Here is an 18,446-nt window from a genome sequence, read left to right on the forward strand (position 1 = left end):
TAATTAATAACTCAAGGAGTACATCATTAAATTGAGTGTTAATGTGCTGAATGAATCCTTTGACATGAAAAAGACTTCCCATTTCCATTCTGGAGCTCAGAGGTAATCTGACAGTCACAGCCAAATGATGTATGCTAGCTTGCGTTTTAGTTAAAAACTGAATTTTAAAGAAACAACATTTAAATCCATCATCTGCATCCTGTCTGCCCAGTAATGTTCAGGAGCATGCAATCTGATGTGACTTTGTGCTACTAATTCAGTTTGACCTCTTCCACACTCTCTGTATGAGGTCGCATTGTGTCTACCCTTAAATCAAGCATCACATTGTGAGATTCTGATTAAGTGATCAACCTTATTATTAAATTTCAAAAAGCCAAAACTGTCCAGATTTTAAAATTACAAGACTACACACAAAGAGAAAACGGCTCATTAATGAATGTTTTATACAGGGAGGGGATAATTTTGAGCAGTTCAAAGACACACAAGGGATCATTTGATTGGCTTCCTACTGGCAACTGCAAAATGTCAGTGACAAATATCTGTAAAATTATAATTACACATGAAATAGAAAGTGTGCTCTCTTTTAGTTCTAAAATTTTACATATCAGAATATTAAGAGTAAGAAAAAATCTGGTCCTTATCAGATCTTAAAGCTGCGTTATTGAACTTTGGCAGACTTTTGCACTTTGGTGCTCCCTCACAAAGGCTAATTTGGCATCCATCTTGCATCCATTTCTCCTCTGAGGTCTTTCCAGTCAGTAAAAATCAGTCTGATGTTGATTCATGTTTTTTTTTTTTATCTTGCCCTGTCATTTTCTCAATTTCTTTTCCTCTCTTCCTTCAATAATGTCCTTTTTTGTTTCTATACTGAATCAGCCATGGTTCATGTTTAAAGCAACCGTTGTGTTAACATCCAATTGCAGGTGTTTGAAGTGGTGCCGTAAAGTAAAACACAGCTGGCACTTGATAACCTGGGCTGGAACACAAAGTTGTGAAGTGTGGTTTCTGAGCTTCAGGACACTACTCGGCAGCTACGTACATAATAAACATCATTCAGTAAAGACTTGAATAGTATCGCTTTGAAATTAGGTAAATTCAACCCCAGATGAACAGCGATTAATTATACAGGGTCATTATTTATTTACAAAAAACTAAGCAAAAATACTGAATTCATTATTGTTTAACTTCACATTCATAGCTGGTGATGGTAGGCTACATGTGTAGTCACAGCTGCCCTGGGGGCAGACTGACGGAAACGTGGCAGCACATCTGCGCCAACAGCCTATCTGACCACCATCGAACATTTATACACACTTATATACCAGCAACTAAGATCACTCTGACAGTTTTCACAGAAATAAAGAGGGTCATTAGCAGACAGGGGCTGTTAATCAAGCTACATTAATGTACACGTCAAGGAGGAAAGACATGAGCACCCATCTTGGATCTTGGGGGGAGGGGACCAAGACTTCTGTAACAAAGTCCTTTGGACAGAGAAAACAAAGTGTAGATGTTTGTTCATGAAGCAAAGCAGCACGTTTGGAAAAAGTCAAATACAGCCTATCAGCAAAAGTGTCAAACAAGTGTGGAGGGATCATGATTTGGGCTTGTTTTGTATTCACAGGACCTGAACAACTTTTAATAATTAAGTGGACCATGAGCTTCTCTGTATACCAAAGAATTCTAGAGTCAAATGTGAGGACATCTTTCCTACAGGAAATTGGCTCATGGAACAGGTCAATAATCTCAAACACAGCAACAAATCTACATCAGAATGGCTGAAAAACTTGACTGAAATGCTATGGTGAGACCTTGGGAGAACTGTGCAAAAACCAAAGCAACAAACCTCAATTAATTGAAGCAAAATAGTAAAGAAGAGTGGACTAAAATTCCTCCACACACCATACAAAAAAAGAATATTTCAGGTTATTGCTGCTAAGGATGATTCTACAGGCTGCTGAATCATGGGATAGACTTTAGTCTTTTTACACACTACCTCGACATTTTGCCCTTTAGTTTTCTTTATGAATAATGACACATCACACATCTGAGGTTGTGTGTATGTCATTTTGAGATCTGGTAAGAACCATGTGGTTATTTTTAATAACAATTTCATATATAAAACTTTAGATTTGGAAGACTTTGTGCTTTCTGATCCATAAGATTGTAAATAAACTCCTCATTGACAAGAATTGCCACGATGGCCCAAAATTGAACTCACCTCATTTGTTCTGATTGCGGATTCGCAGACACCTCCTCTTGAGCGGGGGCTCCAGCTCTGGGCTACCAGCTGCTGATAATGGTGCAGTGATGGCGCAGGACAGGATGGCCGTCTTGTCAGCCGCAGGCTTTGGCACAGGCTGGATGACAACACAGCCTCCAGCTGACAGAAGTGGCAGGGCATAGGCATGCTCACCTTCCTCCATACTGGAGTCCAGATCTGGCTTACCCTCCACTTTGTCCACTTTCTCATCTTGTGCTGAAACCCTCTTCCCTGTCTCCCATTCACCTACCAAACAATTGTTTTCTTTCAGTGCCTCATGCTCCAGATCACCATTAGCTGGTCCATCTTCTGCCTCCCCATCTCCTCCAACCCTGTCTCCCTTTCGATCAGGGCAAGACTCAAATGTAGGAGTGAGAAGAGAATGCCATCCTGTACCATTGACTATTACATTACACATGGCAGCAGGGCTAGCTTGGAGCTGGGGCAGGGGTAGGGACTGGGTCCTTACTGAACTGGGTAAGGAAACTGTGGTAAGATTGGGGATGCAGGGATTCAGCTGGTTTACTGAAGGATCTGCTTTGCTGGAGGAGATGCTGTTGCTAGAAGGTGGGGCAGATGATTCCAGTGTGTTAAGGTGTGTAATCCCTTTTAGTTCAGTAGCATTGCTCTGTGGAAGGAGAGTCCTTTCCCCAATGTCATCCTTCCCTTCCTTCCCCAACCCAGCAGCTGGTGGAGACCTTGATTCAGCCTCTGGCTCAACTTTAACCTGAACTCCAGGTAGCATTCTCTGAATTACCTGCTGTTGGCATGGCCTTTGGCCCACAGTTAGATCAATAACTCCATCTACCAGTCCAGTGTCACTGGTTAGACTAATGTTGCCTGAATTGTCCTCTGCCTTTATAGTCAAATCCACCATTGCTGTCCTGCTTCTCTCTGAGCGTACAGGAGAGACATGCTCCCTACCAGATGGATCTGTCTTCTGCTCCCCCCTGTCACCTCCAGTGGGACCTGGAGAATGGGGCCTAGAGACAGATGCTTCAGAGGACTCTGGAGCACTGCGGATAGAGCCACTGCTCTCCGGATGATCCCTGGAAGTTTTGGAGTTGAAAGGGATTGGGATTGGGATAGGGATTGGGACTGGGAGGGGTACAATGACAGGGTAAGGAACCAAAAGAGTTGGTGGGGGTACGAGTGGGGCCAAAGATGGCATGCCAAAATTCATTATTGGAGGTAAGGGGATGGGTCCATTAGGCATCATGTTGATGGGAGGAAAAGGTGGAAGGCCTGGCATGGGGAGGCCAGGGTGTGGTGGGATCATACCAGGATTAGGATTGGATGAGTGGTGGACATGTGGAGACAAGAGAGGTCTGTGCATGGGGCTTGATGCTGGACCAAGGGTCCTCGGAGGAGGTGGTGGACCAATACCAGGGATGATGGGGTTTGAAAGTGGGCTGTTTGGTCCTCCTGGATGGACAGAAGGACGAAGAAATGGTGGCCGGATCTGCTGCATCATTTGATGCTCCATGAACAGAGGCAGGGGCATGGGTCCTCTGGGTGTCATCACCATGGGTGGGCTACCTGAAGGAACACCAACTGGCGGGTGCAAAGTAGGAACAGGTGGCAGGGGGAGGGTTGGGCTCTCATGGGGTCTGGGTGTGGGAATTTTGGCTGAAGTGGAGGAGGAAGGGGAGCAGACAGCAGCTGTGTCTGAGGGTGAAGCGGCAGAAGAAGTGGAAGGGGCCACAGCGGAGGCGCTGGAATGCCCCCCTGGTGAGGGAGCTTTACGCCGAAGGTCCGTTAATGGTGTTCCCCAGGATTCAGGAGTTAGCAGCTGCACCCCTCCACTGCACTCTGCCTTACCCTCCCCAACAGCCCCGTGTCCAGAGTTGCACAGTGCTCCAGGCAGAGCAGCCTGGGTCTCTTTATAGAAAATGTCCATCTTGTATTGGTTCAGGCATTTGGCACTGCAGAACTGCAGCCTCCGCTCACCAGCACCAAAGTCCAGGTACTCCTTAGTGTGGCGAATATGTTTGCACCAGTCGCACACCTGCAAGAAAATGCATAGATAAGACTTAGAATTTATCTGCAGTTATTACCCTGTCTTCTAAAGACTTCCAATTTGTTTATGAAACACAACAGCATATCTTTTCAAGTGTCCTAAAACATAAAAAGCCATCTGGAGCTGGGCCCATTCAAGGAATATTCTTCACAAGGAAATTGAAACTGTTTCTAAATACTTTTACAGATACATTAAGAAAAAAACACTTGACTTTGAAGATCTTTGTCTTTGTGTTTGTAAATTCATCTGTCATTGTGCTAATAAGGTTGTTTTGTAGTTAAGTGCAACTATGTTTTTAGCAATCTGTCCAAACAAGAATTGTCATTTACAACTTCATTTACAAATTTGACATAAAATTCAATCTTTCTCAACAGATTTAACACCTCAAAAAAAAAAAAATAAATAAAGAACTCAATTGACCTCAAATGGGCTTTTGCAGTTTGCCAAAAGAAAAGACTTTAGGTTTGTAACCAAGTCAGCTTTAAGGCTAGCAGACAAGTAAAAATATAGGCGAATCTTCTCATTTGTCTGTGATTTGTTTGATCTCTACATTTACTAATTTATGAGTGTATGATGCATTTTTGATTAAATCTCTTTACAGATAAAAAGGTTACTGCAAAAACCTGTGCAGAACTTTCAGATTTTCTTCTATAAGCTCCAAAGTTAAGAGCAAAACATGATATTTTTTAAAACTGACATTTAATACTGCACAACTGAAAGTGACAACTGTGGCAAATATTAATGATAACACTAGTTTTGTTTTTATTATATTTAATGATCATGTGAGCTTTAGTTTTCTGAATATTACGAATGTAATTTATGACATTATGTTTTCATCAAAATAAACAAATATATGATGTTGGTGTTGATTCTGTTCTTAAAACATTGACCTGACACTTGAAAGCAGTCTTGTAAAATTAATTTTTCATCATAAAATCACCTTTTAAGGACCAAAAAGCAAAGCAATTCTGGCATTCAAAGCATTTCGCATCAAGATCTTTTAATGATTTACATAAATGTTTCAGTGTGTTTTAACTTTACTCCATCTACTTTTGCAGTGTACTCAGAGGAGCATATTTAGAGGCAGAGGTAGTATTACTTTGTCCATATAACAAAATACAGACACAAACAAAATGATTAAGCTAGCATAATTGGACAGCCTCACAGCTCTATATAACACATATGTCTGTACCAATACATTTTTCTTTCTTTCTTATATCATAAAAGAGATGCACACTATCCCCACAGATATATCTATGATTATCCCTTTGGTTTTCCTTTCTGTGTCCTGGTTTCTTCTGTTGTTTGTGGGTCAAAGCAGGGAACAAGAAGTGTGGAACATGCACAGAGCAAACTGTCAAACTGCCATGTCTATAGGAATGTTAAAAGTTTGCTTTTAGTCAAACTGTCACAACCCTTTTAGTCAGACTAAGTCAATCGTTCAAACAAGGTCAGGGCCATCACAAAACCACAAAACAGCAATTATTTTTTCTCAAACTATGTCAAAGTAATTAATGTGTAGAAACCTTTTAAGAAGCTAAATGCTTTCTGTGCCTACTTACATCATTTATATTTGTTGGCTTTGATATTACCATTTGCAACAGTCTTTTTAGCACAATCTCCTGTCTAGATCTAAACTATTAGTCACAATGTTTATTTCCATCCAGAGTTGCATTAATCTTTCAATACTTTTTTGTATTGAGATGGACCACTGCTAAAAAACCTTCTCCAGCACATTTCAAAGATTCTCAGGTGTGGATTCTGTGGTGGTCAATACAATGTGAAAATGGTGTCTCATGCTCCGTGAACCACTCTTTCACAATTTGAACCTAGTGAATCCTGACATTGTCATCTTGGAATATGCCTGTGCCATCAGGGAAGAAAAAAAATCCATTGATGGATATTCAGGTTTCAGCTGACCTCATTCTTTGGGCACATAATGTTGCTGAACCTAGACCAAACCAACTGCAGCAACCCCAGATCATAGACTGCCCCCACAGGCTTGTACAGTAGCCATTAGGCATGATGCCTGCATCCCTTCATCTGCGTCTTTTCTTACCCTGAAGATCCCATCACTCTGAAACAGGGTAAGTCTGGACTCATCAGACCACATGATCTTCCATTGCTCCCAACTCAGATATTCATGCTTCCTAGTAAATCGAAGTCTTTTTCTCTGTTTTCTTCTGGCTATACAGTTGTTTAGTCCCAATCCCTTGAGGCACCTTTGCATCGTGCATGTGGAAATGCTTTTACTTTCACTATTAAACATAGCCCTGAGTTCTACTAGTGTTTTTCTTCTATTTTCACCAAACATTTACCTGATCGCAGATCACCATTAGTTAGATATTTTCTGACCACATTTCTTCCTCAAAGACGATGGTTCCCTACTATCCTTCTAGTTTTTAATAATGCGTTGGACAGTTCTTAACTCAGTTTTAGTAGTTTCTCTAATCTCCTTAGATGTTTTCTCTGCTTGATGCCAATGATTTGACCCCTCTTAAATGGCTTTTCCACAACCATGGGATGTCTTTCCACATTTTTTTAAGAAATGAGAAGCTACTAATTGCATCAGTTGGGATAAAATAACTTTTTGCCAGCTGAAAGATGGTCGCCCATGCAGTAATTATCCAGTTTGGAAGTGTATCTTGTGACCTCCAGTACTGAAGGCTAATTTATTGAAAGCCACTCTCTTCGCTTATATTTGAACCATAATAACTTCAAATCATTGAGTATGATTTCATTTCTTTCATATACACTGACTTTAAATTGAGAAATGATTCCAATGTTTTTTTTCATTCATTCACTAAGTAATTGGTTTCCCTTCACTTGTCTGGCATTGTGCTATTACATCCTTATCTGATGCACACATGATGCTCATATTGGCATTTGTTGGAAAAATGTTTATCCTTTGAACACATAAATCTTAAGTCAGGCAAACTTTTTTCTTGGAAAGATAAGCTGATTTTTCTCCAAGTTAAAACAAATGTTTGTAAATACAGCCAAATTCAACAAAAACAGATATATTTTTTGATATTTATAAATATATGTATATATAAAGCTGGCCCCAAAACATGAGGAGGCTCATTTTAAACTTGATTCTTCTAAGTTACAGCAGTGGCATGGATCCCAAAACACGGTAACCCACTGTTTCATCATTGTTAGACGTCTTTCCAGTGAAAAACATGCACATTTTTCTTAGGTGAAGAAAATGAATGTGACCCTGGCAGAGTAGATAGCAGTGGGCGAGCCCCGAACACGGCGTTACTCGTCAGGCCACACACAGCTCACTCTGTCAGTTTTGAGAGGAGTGGCAGGTCCTCGCTGGAGATAATTAAGGCATTAATCAGTTGTCAGACCCTTCAGCGACATCCATCCATCACACAGACCCTTTAGCCCCCCTGCTGAATGTTAATAAGTTGAGGGATGCAAGCGGAAGGTGAATAAACTCCTTTAGCGCACTGCAAAGCAACATTGGTTTATTTGGCAGGATCAAGTTTGGCAGCTGCTGAAAGACGGTGAACTCCGATGAGGTGTTAAGATGGATGCACGGCAGAACCAAAAGAGTACATCGCATGCTGTCCTGCAGCTTCATTGTGTGTTCAACATCTGGGTCTTTGCATTGATTGTGTTTTGAATTGCCCCAAATAAGGTTGATGATTCAAAAGGCTAACAAGAAAAAAAAAGATGAAAAATTAAGAGTTATTTAGAAGTTCCTTTTGGGCTAACTTAATACAACTTAATAGTTTAGCTTAGGCAGCTGGAGAGCAGATTAGAGACCAGATTAGATGCTTAAACACTGAGCTGGATGTAAGTCCCTTGAATTCTACACGTTTTTACTGCCCATTTAGTCCAAGCTAATTCAATGAGCCGTGACTGAGTAAAAGTCAAAAAGGTGCTCTCGTAAGCTGAGTTTGATAATGGTAGACCCAGGATATTTTAAATAATAAATGTACTGAAATTTTCTCGACTCGGAAAGACAGATGGAGAGCACTTAACGACTTTCTGCACCATGAGTGAAATTTCACTGCGCATTACACTAATGGAGTTGTGCTTTCTCTTTCCCGCTCTCTCCCCACTCCTGCACACAGATGTTTGCAGTTGAACATAATTATGGTCATTTATTTCCATCGTGGCCAACGAACCAGCATTGGTGGTGTACTTCTACCACTTTGCATTACAACAATTATCATGCTTCTAAACAAGCGCAATCACCTCAGCAGTCGCCACGTTCTTCCTCCTCTCACCCTTTGACCTGGTGACGAGGGCAGTAAAATTTAAGGATCCCCAGATCAGACAGCTACTAGTTTTAGTGCATAATTAATTTAAATTAACAAGTTAGGTGAGGAGACTCTAGAAATGGTGAGCGGGGGTCATTTTTCAGGGGTTAGGAGAATGAGGGAAGAGTGTTTAATTGCTGCAGATGTAAAGAAGAAGAAGAGTTTTGTGGACCAACAGGTTGTAGTTTTAGGGTAGGGAAGAGGGTAAAGACACTGCAAAAGATGTGGCAGATTTAGATAATGAAGAGGAAGAAGAGGAAGAGGTTGCAAAGGTCTAAAGATGGTGACAAATGTAGAGTTTGAAGTAGTTTTCAGCGTGTGATGAAGAGGCTACTGAGAATGAGGTTTAGGGGGGGAGATGTGCTTCTAGGAAGAGGCTACAGGTAACATCCTAACTATTAAGGTCAATATGCAGTTCTTTTGACACTTCTCAGATTGCTTTAATAACCATGATGGAAATTACTCACATACTTTTTGAATAAAAAATTGGCATCACATGATCAGATCTTTGCAAGTTATGTTAGGAACAGACAAGCAAAAACACTGAACACTGCAAATTCTGTCTGAAAACTAGATATTGCAGCAGACCGCTGTCTTCATGCAACTGGTCTGTTGCAGAAAGTAAACAATGCACAGTTTAAACTGAAGCTTACACACACAAAAACAACTTTCTAAGTTTAAAACATATTTGCAGTATTTGGATAAATTACTATAATTAGGCAAATAACCAGTTTGCAGAATCATAATTCATTGTCATGATGGTTATTTAAAATGGATGGATTTTACCTGATCTATAAAAGCTAAAATATATATGTTTTTTCTCATTTTCCAGTTTTCTTTATTGGCTACAGTGTGTGCTCAACTTCATTAAGATCTGAATAAAGCATGAAGAGTTAAAATATAGATAAAAGCCAAAGGGGACCAGAGCTACACTTCCTGCGAGGCTGCCCTTATCACAATGAGCCATCCCATCACACTTTATGAAAGGGACATACAAAGACCACTCTCAGATTGTCAAGTGAAGCCCACTTTCAGTATTTCATTGCAGACAGTTGTGCACATATGATGTGTGAAATAACTACAGCTCCAAGAAGGATCAAGCATCCTCACAAAGCAGCAAACAGGCTGCTCTGTAAGGATGAAATATTACTGCTGGCATATGTCTGTCTGCTGCATGTTTGCACTTCCACTGTCACTTAAAGTTGGACATTTTTACGCATTTCTGCTTCAAATTACAAGGCAAGATATTTTTTTCCTATAATATTCAATATAAAAAAGGAAATGTAGGTGAAACGGCTTGTTCAAACAGAATAAAATCCACTCTCCAGCACCTTTAAATCTTACATTAAACACCTTATGTGTCATTTGTTTAAGTTGGACAAGAAATGATAGCATACTATAGTTTTAAGGGGATTTCATGTCAGACTTTTTATTACCAGGGAGCTGTTATTTTTTGCCAGTTGCCTGGCAACTTCGTGGTGATGTAAAGGCTTCTCATTTTTACGCTTTTTTTTTTTTTTTTTTTTAATGGATCATATAAACCAGCTGCTGATTTAGTTATATTCAAACAATGCTGGGCTAAGCTAAGTTGTCCAGCTACTGATTCTTGATTTATATTTAACCTGTAAGCAGTGTTCATCTTTAGGAGTGCTGTTTGATCTCTCTTTTTTTTTCCAGAGAAAGAAGATAATAAAAACAGCTGTCACAGAGAGAGGGGAAATGGTAAGTAATTTAAAGTTCCAAAGAAATCCAATTTAGTGTTTGTGTTTTTATATGCAACACCTATATATCTTGTTTGTCTTCCCAAGTAAGGACAAAAAAAGTTGTTTTTGTGGGTACACATTTTGTTATTTTAAAATTTATAAGTTTCTGGAAACTTCAAAAGAATGTAGTCACACTACACTAATTAAAAGCTTAATTAAATGTTTATATCCTTCCTCATTTGAATTAAACTGACATAAATACACTGTCTTGAATAGCTGGTGCAGAATAGCTAGTGGTGTTTGGTCACATAGTCTCTGAGAAAGCAGAAATACCACAAAGTCCTTTACCATTGACTTCATATAACAAATATTTGGAAATTGTTAACCAGTTATCCAACCTGGATAATCACATCTAGTAAGAAAGCCATCTTTGAGAGTAAACAATAATCCTGGCCCCTCATCAATTAATTTATTCTGTTTTTAATCCTAAATTTTATCTTGTCATTTACCTTTGGAATAGATTATATTTTACACAGACAGTTTTTTTTTTTTTTATGGTGTGTTGTCTCAGAAATCTGAGCGCCGAGAATATGTAACATCATTACCAGGTAGTTGGCGTTCCAGCTGCACCAACTCAGAAAAAATTGACGCCTCTAAAACAGCTGATTTGTGAGCATCTACAAATGCCATAAAAAACTAGAAAATCACAAACCCATTGTAAATATGTGAATCATGAGAACAGCCAGTAAAGTTTGCAATTATTAATTGTTCCTCAGAGTAACACAGTCTCAAATTATTCTAAATATCCTGCTAAAAAAGTTAATAGGTATTTTCTAAATAATTTCCAGTCCTGCTAGATTTAATAGGCCATCTTATGGAATAAGCTTATTGCACCAAAAATGTCTTTTCTAGGTGTTTTACCAGCAATTAAGGGACATCTCATGGCTGTTTATGAGACATACCAAACAACTACAACATTCAGAGCTGGATGTTAGCATGGCATTTTGACGTCCATAACAAACTAACACACACAACTGCTAATGAAAAAGATAAAATGCCTAAATTTTTATATTCTGTTGTTTTATTTTGTAAAGTGTCCTTGGGGGTCTTAAAAGGCGCTTCAAAATAAAATGTATTATCATTATTATTATTATTAGATGTTTACTGAAGCTGCATAAAGCAATACAGTTGATTGTGATGTTGGAGATACAAGCTTGAGCCTCAGTTGCACACAAGTTGTCAGCAGTTTAGCTAGGTTAGCCTTAAGTTTCCCAGATTACCCACAAATAAGATCCCAATAACAAAAATCATAATCCTACACAATGATGTAAGGTAGACATTCTTAAAGGGGTCTTTATGTAGTGGACACCTTTGTAGTGTTGAAGGGAAATAGAGGCTAATTCTAGTTTGGCTAGCTAGCTAATAATATAGCAGATCTTGCAGGCTGCTACAACTCAATCCAATTATGACCAAGTTTGGATTTAAAATAAGCTAAATTTGTACTCAAATGCATACTATAGTCTTCCAACAACAGCTTAGGGATTTATGAAAACAGAAAACTACACTTTTAAACAAAAATGTAATCCTATACATGAGTGGCTGATTTATTTCTTTTAATTCTGTATTATTTAAATCTGTACTCCTGTGTCATCATTAAAATATGCCACTGGTTGCGGTAACATTTGATTAAAACTATGAAAGTATTAACCAAGCTAAAAGTCTGCACATAAACTTTATGTAGCTTGATAGATATTTTATGTTTTTGTTCTGATGAAGGCTCTAGAAAATCAGAACCAATCCATATAAAACAAGCATTGCACATAATTAATTATTTATGCTTAAAAGTAAACAGTAACAGTATACTACAATGTTCAATAAATATTACAAAATAAAGAAAGCATCTTTAATATTATATGTTATTATTAAACCAACATTATCTCTGTAAGAGTAACATGTCTGAAAATTGTCAATGAAACCTAGATGGAGGTCACTGAATATGATGCAAAATGAAAATGAACAAAACAAATGAGAATGAAAGAAACTTAAGAAATGATTAAACTTATAAGTATGAAAAACTTTATGTGCTACCTCTTTTTTGGGGGTGGCTAAGGATGAATTTGCTGTTTTAATTATGAAATTACCAAAAAGCATCATTAAGACACATCTGAGGAGAAGCCAAAAAAGCTAAAACTATCTGGTGTTGAATGGTCGTGGTCCTTACAAGCACGTCGCTGTTTGTCTTGAAGACAAGTCTGGGCGTATCCTGAGTAAAGCTGTGCTGGGGTAATTTCCCACCGAGGCCATCGTCGTCTCTCGCCTGGGGGGGAGAAATAATGGCTTCTTTTTACGAATGGACAAAATAAACAGGTGAACAGAGGCAACAAGGAGAGTGAGAAATGAGAAAACAACAGTGACAAAGAGGAACAGAAATGGTGACGGTAAAAATGGGTTTGTGGACAAATCAATCAACAGGATTGTGTGAAACAAAAAAAAAGAGTGTGTAAATGTGCAGACATGCAGGCGCAGGATGAAGAGCCTGAAGACATTTAAGTCACTGAAACAGGAGTCTTTATTTTCAAATATTGTTTTATATAAAGTTAAAAAGAAATCATGGCACTTTTTTTTTTTAAACAGAATGAAAAATTTATATTTTGAATTCCTTGTTCAATGTAAAGTGCCCCGAATTCTGTATCATAACAACCATTTAAGTTAAGTGTATTATAGGTTGTTCTCAAGTTTTCATATCAATATTTTTTATTTATGGCATGAACCATGATTTGAGTTGGTCTTAATGACTGCTGTCCAATTTCTTGTCCTTTAAATAGATTTTCTTCATTCGTATGCTACAGTGTCCTCCAACACAAATTTTAGGTGTTGTTCCTCACGTGTTAGATAAATAACTCAAATCTGTTAGAAAACTTCACAGCCTTTATCACAGCCACCAAAATTTCTTTGATTTGCTTGAACTGAACCAACAAGGAGCTGATGATTATTAGTTGGCTGTAATCTACGATTTCATCACTAGATGGCTCCAGAGTCTAAACAATGGATTCAGACTCTAAATTAAAAACAACAAAAAAAAAAATATCATATTAGAAAAAATGACTGCATGACAGATGTGAATATTAAAAATACTCTGACAGTTACAAAATCCAACAGGATAATATTTTTTGCTTTACTTATTCCCAGCAGTTAAAAAAAGATCTTGTGTTTCTTTAAATACTTTTAATACCTTAATTAATGATTTTTTTTCTGTAGCAGGGGTAGTTTTAATAATATATTAATTAATATTACAATCTTATCCATTGATAAATAAATATAAAATTATTATTTCTTTATGAGTTCAACTGAGATTTGTAATGAATTTTGTTTGAGCCTTGGCACAAAATGGGTTTTCATCATTTTGTTTCAGTTACAGTTGATATTTTCTCACTATTCAAAACAAACAAATAAACAAAAAACAAACAAACAGTAAACAGTTCAAAGTTACTAAGTAATTTGTTAGATAGAATTATTATTTGTTTGTGACAGTTTGATGATGGACATTTAATGACAGAACAATAAGTGGAGTTTTGGAAAGAATTAAATTATTTCCCTATAGTAAAATCCAACTTTCCTTTGTAGTTAATGACAAAACTGAATATGAAAAACTCAATTAACTACAATTCCAACCTGAAAACCCTGACACTTTATTAAATAGTCAGCTCTGGTGCAAACAGTGTATTGTAATATATGTACATATGAAGGTTAGTTATTAGTTATATTCTTAAAAAATAAGACTACCTAGTTTTAATTGGCTGGATGCATTGCATTAAATATGGACTTTGTTACAAATGATGAATTTATTAGCCATGCTGTTTTAAAAGATTTTCTGACTTTCTTACTGAGACTAATAACTGATTAATTCTGATAAAGAATAAAAAAGATTATCCTAAAAGGCTCCTCCCTCTAAGACAGAAAATGAAGCTGGTATATATATGTGTGTTTAAAGTGGAGATACCACAAACAAACCCGAGATTGAGGGACACATGCCTCTCTTACATGCAGCAAGATTAGTAAATAATCTTTGGCTTTATATGTGGCTTTGTTAGAATTAATTTTAATGTACTACCTGTATGTTGGATCACTGTGACCACTAAAAATCCTTTTATAAAAACATAAATTGTTATCATAGTAAATAAGTGAAACTTAGGGACAGATGTAAAAGTTCTTTGATGTATGCTGGTGCTTGACCATTCAGAGCCTTTTAAATAAAAAATAAGATAACTTCTTTAGTCAGAACCCTGTTCAATGTGCAGATGGTCCATTGATGCTTCATTTAGGCAGGTAAATAATGAGTTACAGTAATAAAGTCACAAAGAAACAAAAGCATGAATAACATTTTCCAATTTCTACCTGACTTACACATAAACAACATTTTGAAGCATTAAATTGTTTGGGTGTGTTATTGATTTTTCAGACATGCAGTACAGTACTAAACTAATGCAAATTTGTTGCCTTAGGACTATTAAATTATTTTAACCTGAGAAAATTTTAATTTATTTAAAGAATTCTGTAAAGCAATTTTATTATTATTACAGCATAAATTAAGAAATAAGTCCCTGACTATACTTTATTTAGTATATTCTGACTGCACAGTGAACATACACATCATTGAAATGGCTTTGTTTATCACATACTGCTAGAAATTCAATTTAGACATTAATTTAACTGCAAGAAGAGAATAATATTTGTGGAAACTACATGTTACATGTTATTACAAAAGGAGCAGCAATTGATTGGTCTTTTCTCATGACAAACAAGGTAAAGATAGATTTAAAAACATGAACTGTATCTAACAATTAATTTTCTTTTAAAAATGTTAATGCTTTATAAGAGAAGCAAATACATTAAAATTAGCAAGCATAGCTAATTTATTGGTAATTATTTGACAGGATTACACAGTAACATAATGTGTCCTGTAGCAGTTATATAAAATAAATTGGAAAAATAAACCTTGCCCAAATAGTAGTTCTTTTGAATGCCCTTTCCATTGTTATTTTATGCCAGTATATGAATTCTTTAAAGCCTTACACTGGCTAGAAAAGGAGCCACCCTCTCCTGCACTCTGTGAGTCATTCATTATGCACAAAGCAAAAACTGAGGCTGTCCACACTTACATCAGGTGTGGGCAACTTTGCTCCAAAAATGTTTTTGGAAAGTCTTTCTCTGACAAAATGCCAAATTGCCTCATTGTGTTTCATTGAATGAAATGTACTTTTATATAATAAAAAAAAACTCAGCAATATAATTGGTTCATATTTTAGAGTCACAGGCCACTGAAAATGATGATTCAACTTCTGTTAAACATGTTCATCATGTTGTTTGCCGCTGACATTTCAAGCTTAGCCCAGGTGAACCACTGGTCTGAGCAGCTCTTTCAGATTATGTTCCCTTTAAATTGCTCTCTGCAACCTTTGATTTGGCAGAGTAATTTGGCCTCCAGCTCCCCTTATCCCTCAGTGATACCAATAAGAAATTCTGGCATATTTTTTTTCACATTTTGTCTAAAGAGCCTAATTAAGTTTGTATCTGCTTCCATCTGCTCCTCTTACCTCCAAGCTAAACATCACTGACAAGTGACTCATAAAACATGATGGTTTGTGCTGAAAACAGTGCAAATCTGATGGATAACATTGTTCTGTAGCAAATGACAAAATAACAGGAGATTTTAAACCTTCCTCAAACAGAAGCAGAAATTATTTGTTGCACTGACCCATATGCATGTGCGTGATTGACACATCAGTCATTGACAGTTAAACACACATTATCTGGAAAGACATTTAAGGACACACAGACACACACTCTTTGTAGCACTCACACATGAAGATGCGCCATTGTGCTATTATTCTGTCTCCAGCTTGTGCTCTGACCTTCTGGCCCTCCGCCAGTTCATTTGCATATTGTACTAATGAGGTGTTGGCACTACGAAAGAGGCGTGAGGCTCACACAGGGAGCCACACAGATAAAGGAGATGGCACAGAGATAGATAGATAGATAGATAGATAGATAGATAGATAGATAGATAGATAGATAGATAGATAGATAGATAGATAGATAGATAGATAGATAGATAGATAGATAGATAGATAGATAGATAGATAGATAGATAGATAGATAGATAGATAGATAGATAGATAGATGCAGCTGCCACCCAGCTCAAGTTCCTTGTAAGAACGACAGAGCAACACGTCGTCCCTCTAGCTCTCCTCTGGCGACGCCACTGTCCTGAGGGGACGTAACGCCAGCTGCTGTCGTGCTATCTTCCATCTGGGCATGCATACACATCCAGGTGTGTGTGCCCATCACCTGCCAAAAGAGATGCTCTTCCCAAAAGAAAGACGCTCACAAGCAGGCTTTTCTAAATCCAAAGACAAACACAGCCAAGCACAAACCAGAGCTCATCTCAAATCCTGCAATAAAGGTGCAGTCCAGGCAAGAAAACATAACCCTTTAACATAAAGCTGCCAACCGACACCATTTTTCTAGTGGAAATTTACAGCCAGGTGAGTCTGCACTCATAAAACTAATTTTTAAATAGTTTCATAATAAAATATCTGCACAAATCATCATCATGTCATCATGTCATCATGTTCAGAAGGCAGCATGTTCACTATTCTCACTACAACTACCTCTAAATCAACTAACTGCATACTAATCCTTACAAGGTTTTCAGATGTATCATCATAATACACCTGAAAAGTATTCATGCAAATACAGAAAAGAATGTTTAGGGTGAGTCAAGCACATCTCACCTTCAGTACAAGCTAAAGAAATGGCACAAAGGTGCCCAAGTTCATGTTTACTTTTACAGTCTCTATGTCTTGTTAGTTGGAGTTACTTTTGTCTTTATTTGAGCTGAATGGCTGGCAGCTATGAGATAATCACCTTCCTCTCTGTGCCCAGAAGCTGTGTAAGACAGGCCTCAAGGCTTCCCAACCACCAGTGAGCCTCAGCTGCAATATGCACACACTTTACACACTTCATCACACACAAATTTCCACAAGCGGGTACATTCATGCACACACGAGGCACTTATACACACACATGCTCAGACACCCTCGCGTCTCTCATTCATTTCGTCTTCCATGGCAGCTGACGGAGGTGCAAAGTAAACTGTGGATCAGGGCTACATGGAGGGGAGTGGATGTGTGTGTGTGTGTGTGTGTGTTGGAAGTATTGTGACATTTCTGGGCTGACATAAAGCGACACTCTGCCCCCTCGTGCCTGGAGGGAGCTCCCGGGGAAAGACACTGATGGAGGTCTTGGGGTCTCTAGAGTGGAGAGGGGGGGATTTCATGATGTGAACAAAAAGCTGTGTGCTGCACCAGAAACATCCTGCAGGGTTCCTACATGCTTCCTATTTCGTTATTCAAGACTTTTCCAGACTCAGATTTCCGGATTTCTTAGTCATTTTTGCTCAGGCTTTTTTCTGACCATGAATGTTTTTTTTTAATTATAATGGCAAACTATTGTGCTGCGACACATAAACAAAAGAAAAAATTTCACCAAGGTTGCTTTAAAAATTAAAATAAAAACAAAAAACGCAGCAACAAGCGTTATTTAATGTCAGGGTTGCCTGGCATGGATGAGAGGACCCAAATGCAGGCAGACAAGGCAGGAGGCAGACTGGTGCAGAAAAAAGGTTTTAATGATGACGATGAACAGGGGAAAAACGACGGGTACATGACATGAAGACTACAATGAACTGACAAGGTGAAAAGGAAACCGAGGGGTATGTACACACAGATGGACTAATGAGGAACAGGTGAAGTGAGTGAGCAAATCAAACCAGGCAAGCTAATGAAGAGGAAACAGAAAGCAACACAGAATACACAAGGGAAAGAACTACAAAATAAGACAAGAAAACAGAACTAAACATGACTAGACTACAAAAACCTAAATCACAACCCACAGATCATGACATTTAATCACAGTTTATGTCACAGCAATAGAATCTATACAAACTCCTGCATGCATCATTTCAAATCCATCTAAAAATGATATGTAGATGTTATGTTTCATGTGGGAACCATCAAGTCAAGCTAACCTACACATTTCTGTTTCCATGCTTCACACTCACACAGGATAATTCATCACAGCTAATTGCCTAAGTTGGCACTGAGCACACGTGTTTATTTGTG

General features: G+C 37.9%; 1 protein-coding gene across 3 annotated transcripts in view; it reads right to left on the bottom strand.

The window, feature by feature from the left end:
- Window positions 1-18,446, bottom strand: part of sobpa (sine oculis binding protein homolog (Drosophila) a) — a 51,769-nt gene that overhangs the window by 1,858 nt on the left and 31,465 nt on the right. For 2 of the 3 annotated variants that reach the window (XM_041971300.1, XM_041971299.1), the window contains one exon: window positions 2,222-4,271. In XM_041971300.1, the coding sequence (XP_041827234.1) occupies window positions 2,223-4,271 (2,049 nt within the window). In that variant the 3' untranslated portion in view covers window position 2,222. Of the gene's footprint in view, window positions 1-2,221; window positions 4,272-12,484; window positions 12,581-18,446 lie in introns of all 3 variants that reach the window. The other variant, XM_041971301.1, reaches the window with a different exon arrangement.

Source organism: Melanotaenia boesemani, chromosome 20 (assembly GCF_017639745.1).
Source record: "Melanotaenia boesemani isolate fMelBoe1 chromosome 20, fMelBoe1.pri, whole genome shotgun sequence".
In the NCBI taxonomy this organism is placed as follows: domain Eukaryota; kingdom Metazoa; phylum Chordata; class Actinopteri; order Atheriniformes; family Melanotaeniidae; genus Melanotaenia; species Melanotaenia boesemani.